Source organism: Dicentrarchus labrax, unplaced genomic scaffold, assembly GCF_905237075.1.
Source record: "Dicentrarchus labrax unplaced genomic scaffold, dlabrax2021, whole genome shotgun sequence".
NCBI classification, from domain to species: Eukaryota; Metazoa; Chordata; class Actinopteri; family Moronidae; genus Dicentrarchus; species Dicentrarchus labrax.
The window spans coordinates 11277152-11283756 of NW_026136705.1; the positions used below are offsets into that span (position 1 = coordinate 11277152).

A 6605-nucleotide genomic window follows, 5' to 3' on the forward strand; every position below is an offset into this window, starting at 1 on the left:
TTGATAAGTACATATTCCATGAACACTAACTTTGGGTCTCTTCGGAGTGTGCTGAAACAATCAAATCATCATTCTGTGTTGTTTCATTTCACTATGTTAACGTGTTTAATGTTTGTTCTGTTTACAACCTCGCGGTTGGAATGGTTTCAAAATAAAAAGCGGTTTCAAAATAAAAGCCCCCCGAAACAGAATAGGAAAAGGCCAAAAAAGTAAACAACATATAAGGAATGCATTAATAGTAATATTGTGACTTTAAAATCAAAAATTAAATCGAATCGAGATTTGGAGAATCGTGACACCCCTAGTGTATGCTATACAGTGCTGTATATAATGTAAACCTAGAGTAATTTCATGTATTTGTGTGTATCAGGTGGACCAGAGCAGCCAGGCCGGCCAGTGAGTCGAGGTTATCTGCACTCCACTTCTCCCTTACTCAGGACGCAGGATGTAGTTGTTCAACAGCGGCCAAGCATCTTCCAGGGCAAAAGTGTCATCACTTCTCTAATGTAAGTCTTATTCTAACTCTGCATTTACATCAGCTCTCTTAACACTCACTGTGTGTGTCTGCTCATGTATTTGTCCTCAATTTATTTACATGTTAAAATTTTAGGAAGCTGTGTGTGTGTTTACACATTAAAAGTCTAGACAGTAGACTTCAGTTGCATTAGTCAGACTTGTAGTAATTGAACCAAACCTACAGGAAATGTAGTAATCTTCATCTCTTTATTTCCTCCTCAGGCCCCATTCAGCAGCAGCGACAGCAGCGGCCCAGAGTAGTTCTCGCTACAGTACTGCAGCTGATGCTCTGGCGGCTCTGGTGGACGCCGCTGCCTCTGCCCCACAGATGGATGTGGCCAAGGTGAAGGAAAGCAAACATGAACGGGATGACGACATGTCCTCGTCGGCTGCACCTCGGCGAGCAGCCACCCTCTCCGATCATCAGCAGCATCAGCATCAGCAGCAGCAGCAGCAGCAGCAGCAGCAGCAGCAGCAGCAGCAGCTTCAGCATCAGCATCAGCATCAGCATCAGCAGCAGCAGCAGCAGCAGCATCAGCATCAGCATCAGCACCAGCAGCAGCAGCAGCAGCAGCAGCAGGAGGCAGAGAGGCGATCCATGCAGTCACCATATGGTGCAATGTCTCTGCCAGGGGGTAAGCCCCATTCTGCTTATTCTGAGGGTCCTGGGGTTAAGGACAAGGGCCCTCAAACCTCAAAGTCACGCATCGAAGAGGAGCTTCGGACTCGTGGAAAAACGACTATCACAGCCGCTAACTTCATTGATGTCATCATCACACGGCAGATAGCATCGGACAAAGACTCACGGGAGCGAGGCTCTCAGAGCTCTGACTCCTCTAGCAGCTGTGAGTGTGTTGAGGGATACACCAGTAGACCATGGCCAAACCTTTATTTTGTGTCCTTTGCTTAGAGTGCATTGTAACCTTTTGTCCATACTTGTCCTGCAGTGTCATCCAGTCGGTACGACAACACCGGTGGAGGAGCCATTGAGGTGATCAGTCCTGCTAGTTCCCCAGTACAATCGCAACAGGACAAACCAGAAGAAGGGCAACAACAGGCAGCAGGTATGAACAGACCAACTAATTTTGAGCGTATACATTATTTTAGTATAACTAAATTAAGGCCTCATTTTATTCAAATATTTTGTGCTTTAGGTCAAAGATGATGTGTAACAGATTTGGCTGTGAAGGCTAAATTTAGCTTCTAGTCAAGTGGAGTAAACATACCATAGCTTGAATGACTTACCCCACTGACCTTGTCATTTGAGACTTCATTCCTCTGTACCAGTCTCGTCACCAGACCCCTCTTGAAGTTATTCCTGTCACCTGAAAACAAATGTAGATCAGTTGCTGTTGGCACGCAGTATATTAATTCCTCCCTGTCTTATCTCTCCTCACCTCCCCCTGCGTCTTTCTCCAAAACAAAACTCTGGTTCCTGGTAAACCTTCTTCAGCTGGCATGCGGGCCTACGACATGAGTCGTTACCGGCAACCAGGGGAGCCACCACAGGCCAGTCCCCAGCAGCCCCCCTCTTCCCAGGCTGACAGCTACTCCCAGGTCCCCAAGACTCACCGGGTCATGACCTTGGCGGACCATATTTCGGTAAGAAACAATGGAGATTATTTGGAGATGTTTACCACATGTCAGATTTGCCATGTACATACCTAACTCTATGGTCACTCCCTGTCATTCAGCATATCATAACCCAGGACTTCGCCCGGAATCAGGACCCTCCTCCAGTCTCCTCTTCAGCTTCAGCCACATTCCAGAGCGTGGTGCCACCCGTGTCCTCTTCGGGGCGAGCCAAGGTGCCCAGCCGCTACAGTCCAGAGAATCAGGTCCAGGCCCCACACCACCAGAGACCCTCCAGCAGAGTTTCTCCAGAAAATGCTCCTGACAAGCCCAGAGCTAGGTACATGGACCAGCCAGTTAACTCTGAAATAATCAGATTGAGTCTCATTTATTACTTATCATCTGTCATGACTTTTGGCTCTCTCTGCTCCCTGTCCAGGCCCGGTAAATCTCCAGATCGAGGTGGCAGGCAGATGGAGAACTATGAACCCATCTCTCCACCACAGAACTACCAAGGCATTGACAAACAGGAGGCTGGTGGGCCTCCACCCCAGAGGAGAGAGGCTGAGAACTCAGAGATCAGGTATGGGATCTCCACACTAGTGTAGGAAGATAGTAGCTAACACAATTTAAAGCTTAATTACAGTAGTCGTTGATTACAATAAATTGTAGTCAAGAGAGAAAGGGGAGATGACTTTTCTTTGTGCTTGTATATGTGTATTGAGATACAATTTTCTTGTCCCCTGTAATAATGTTGTGAATATTAAGTAACCAGAATTTCTACTCTGGAGCTACACATTGCTAAAGTTAGTTTCCTGTTAGTGCTCTGACATTTGATGCCTGACTGCATTAGTCTGTAAATCAATTTCTTGTATGGATGCCAGCAGGCAGTGTTCCCACCCGTCAGCAGTTGTTTGACATCACACTAGAGAAATTGCCTAGTGCCAAACGCTTGTTGCCCCTGTTACCCCTTTGCTTTTTGACTCTTTGCCTCTGGTTTGTCTGGTTCAAGGAATGACTCACGATCCCCGGGGAGTGTCAGCTATCTGCCTTCCTTCTTCACCAAGCTAGAGAGCACCTCGCAAATGGTGCAATCCAAGAAGCAGGAGATCTTTCGTAAGTTGAACTCCACCTCTGGTGTCGGTGATTCTGATATTGGTAAGTGGGTCTTCTCTTATCCTCTTCCTCACTAACATGCATTCATCAGATGATGGAACAAACTCTATTAATATGTGTGCATGCAAGACATTTGTTTAATTAATTCCTTCTAATTTCTTTTAAAACAACAACTTGACTTACTGTATTATGTTTAACTAAATTTCTGTTTTTTTTTCAACATCTAATAATTGTCTTGCAGGAAACGCACAACCAGGCACAGAGATTTTCAACTTGCCTGCTGTTACCAGCTCCAGTAAGTAGCAGTCAAACTTGCTCAGGCCCTTCACAGTTCAATCCAGTTGATGTCTCCTTTCTCATTATATGTTTTGTTGTGTTGTTGATTTGTAGGCAGCATCAACCCCAGGAATCACTCCTTTAGTGATCCAGCCAGTAACCTCGGCCTGGAGGACATCATTCGCAAAGCATTGATGGGCAATTTGGAGGAGAGACCGGAGGAGCACCAGGGAGGGGCTCAGTGTGCCATGAACAGTACAACCGGCACAGGTGGTGACGCCCGTCAGGAGGCCAACCCATCACCCAGCATGGGTAGGCGCAAATTAAATTCTTAAAAAAACACATGTTCAGAAGGGATCTTATGTTTAACATGTTGCGGATTTACACATTCTGCATGTTTGAATCTACAGGGAAGCAGAAGCAGGGCAAAGCCAACAGCCGGAAATCGAAGTCTCCTAACTTGGGTCAGGCCTACTCTGGAGGGGAGCGTCCCTCTTCAGTGTCCTCCGTCCACTCCGAGGGAGATTATCACAGACAAGCCCAAGCCCAAGCCCAATGGAGCTGGGACGACCGACCTTCATCCGCAGGTGAGGTGTCCAGCCTCTACCGTCTCAAAACCGTAAATTCACAGACAGAAATACCTGGTACCAATTTAACTACATTTTATTACATTTCTTTTTCTCCTTCCCTGTCCAGGATCCATGCAGTTTCCTTATAACCCGCTGACCATGCGCATACTGAGCAACACGCCACCCACCTCCATAGCTTCACCCGCCATACAGAGCCAGCAGCAGCAGCAGCAGCAGCAGCAGCAGCAGCAGCCACCTCCAGCTGGAGCCCCGGTGGGCCAGCAGCGCGTGTGGCAGTCTCTGCTGTCAGAGCAATATGAGACCCTGTCTGACAGCGATGACTGAGCCCTGCTCTCTAGAGCCCTGAAAACCAGAAGAGAGGCCTGCACTAAGGCTTGTCTGTTCACCCCCCTCCTAGAACTAACCTTGCTCACTGGCGAGTGTGACAAGTAGATGGGGTGGTGTCCTTTTTATTTTTGGTGCTATGGCGCCCCCTGGCTGTTAGCTGAGAATACAAGCAGCAGCCTGTGACAGGCAGGGCTCTTCAGAACAAGACTAGTTTTTGGTCCGGAAGCACTCACTCAGCCTGTCGGGGAAATAAACAAAACTCGACTGAGGGGATGACATGAGCTATAGTGAAGATGAAGAACTTAATATGTAAAAAGAAACAACATAAGAGACTATTTCTGAATTTTGTTTGATTTATGTAAAGATATACCTTGTCTTTAAGAAAATCATTGTATGTAAATAGAGTAACCTTTTGCAGTGTTTTTCTTAACTTGATTATTTCTTATTTTAATGTCGCTTTTAAATTGATCCACTTTAAATGGGAAGAGTAGGGGTGTAATCTTTAATATCACAGTTGGTCTCTCCCAGTCCACCCCCACCCCACGTCACCTGACACCCACTCTAATATTTTTACCATAGCGACGCTAAGAGAGACCGGACCTTTTGGTTTGTACTTGACCATGAGTGGAGCACAGAGATTGTGCCACCCTGCGCGCCATCCACCAAGCACCACCAGAGCCTGAACACCGTGGACATTCGAGGATGAAACAGACTAACATTTCAAACAGCATTGATATTTGATGCCCGTCTTTGCCACATAGTGGAGATGATGCATGGATTGTAACTATCAGATGGTAGAGGTAACTTCTCATCCCGTTATAGACAGAGAAATGTCTTCAAAACAAGTTGAGAACACTGGTGTCATAACAGAAAGGTGAAGAGTCTGATATAAGCTTCATTTTACCGGAAAAGATATCCTTATGACTACTCCTGGACCCCGTCTGAATAATGAGAGTGAGCCAATTTTATTTTATTTTATTTTTTTCAATAGAGCCATGGTGTGTCACATGTAGCTGTCTCTCTCTGCAGTTTCCAACCTGTCCAGAATGATCTGCTCTGCAACGTTGTCATGGTAAAAAAAAAAGTGTCAGGTTTTGCCATGCCTTGTGACTTGAGAAAGAAGGCAGCTTTAACTAATTTTCTCAGAGATATACGTTGATGTTTGATGTTTGTATTTGTTTCTGTAGTCCCTCTTTTTTTTTTCCTTCATCTTTTTTTTTTTTTTTTTTTTTTTTTTGATACTGTCCTGACAAAAATCTGAACTCTGTAAATTGTCTTTCCATTACACAAAAAGACAAAACTAACCAAACATAAAGAATGGTCTGCACCATTGTTGCACTTTTTGCTTCGTAGCTTTTGACAAAAAAAAAAGCATACTACCTGCTGTGTAACTTATTCAACCTCCAGCACAGGAGTATACTAAGATGTGCTTTAAGTTTTTCCCACCACTCACAGAATTCTGGATGTTTTGACTTCCTGTCTTTTCTTGTAGCTGGTACATGATTTTTGTAGTGTGGCATCACAGTTACAGTTTCAAGTGTATGGTACCGTTAAATGTTTAGGACTTTGCTGTCATGGTGATTCAAAACCATGACCACTTAATCTCTGCTTTCATTGTGTCAATCAACTGACATACAGCTTTGAATATGAAATATACTAGGTCAACTTCATAAACGGCAGTAACGTTCCTTTGAAAGTCTTTTTTTTTTTTTTTTTTTAGATATGTGAAAAAATACCATATTTTGGCTTCTTCAGTTTTCACTTTGCTCAGTTAACGAATCTGTTCTGCTCTAAACTTGATATTTCCTTTGTTCCTTCCATATTGATTTTGAATCATTTGTCATAGCACATGTTCAGATTTTTATTTTGTCATTTTCAACATCTTTGTTATTCATCCTGTTTAAATGGGATGTTATGTGTTTACAAAGGCAATGACAAAAAAAAGTTTACAAACTTGAATCTTAATGAAATCCGACATGAAGCCGAAAAAGAATTAGAGCATCTTTTCAGCTCTCTATCAAACACACAGTGGTGACTTTTTTTTTTGTCTTTTTGAAATTGAGACTTGAAAACCCGTGTATCCTATGATGTTGAAATGCAATGTTTGTATCGCACAATGTCTCTTAGTAGGCTATTACAAGAGTTCAGACCAATCAAATAAAGTGGTTCAGTTCTCCACCACTGAAAATGTGTAGATCCTTTATAGCC

General features: G+C 44.1%; 1 protein-coding gene across 1 annotated transcript in view; it reads left to right on the forward strand.

The window, feature by feature from the left end:
* ncor1 (nuclear receptor corepressor 1) overlaps positions 1–6585 on the forward strand; it is a 60294-nt gene extending 53709 nt beyond the window's left edge. The window contains exons 37-47 of the mRNA XM_051402136.1: positions 371–506; positions 739–1361; positions 1464–1580; positions 1970–2118; positions 2211–2428; positions 2528–2671; positions 3101–3246; positions 3446–3499; positions 3595–3792; positions 3891–4067; positions 4177–6585. Coding sequence (XP_051258096.1) covers positions 371–506; positions 739–1361; positions 1464–1580; positions 1970–2118; positions 2211–2428; positions 2528–2671; positions 3101–3246; positions 3446–3499; positions 3595–3792; positions 3891–4067; positions 4177–4394 — 2180 coding nt within the window. The 3' untranslated portion in view covers positions 4395–6585. The remainder of the gene's footprint in view (positions 1–370; positions 507–738; positions 1362–1463; positions 1581–1969; positions 2119–2210; positions 2429–2527; positions 2672–3100; positions 3247–3445; positions 3500–3594; positions 3793–3890; positions 4068–4176) is intronic.
* Positions 6586–6605: the final 20 nt, after the last annotated feature.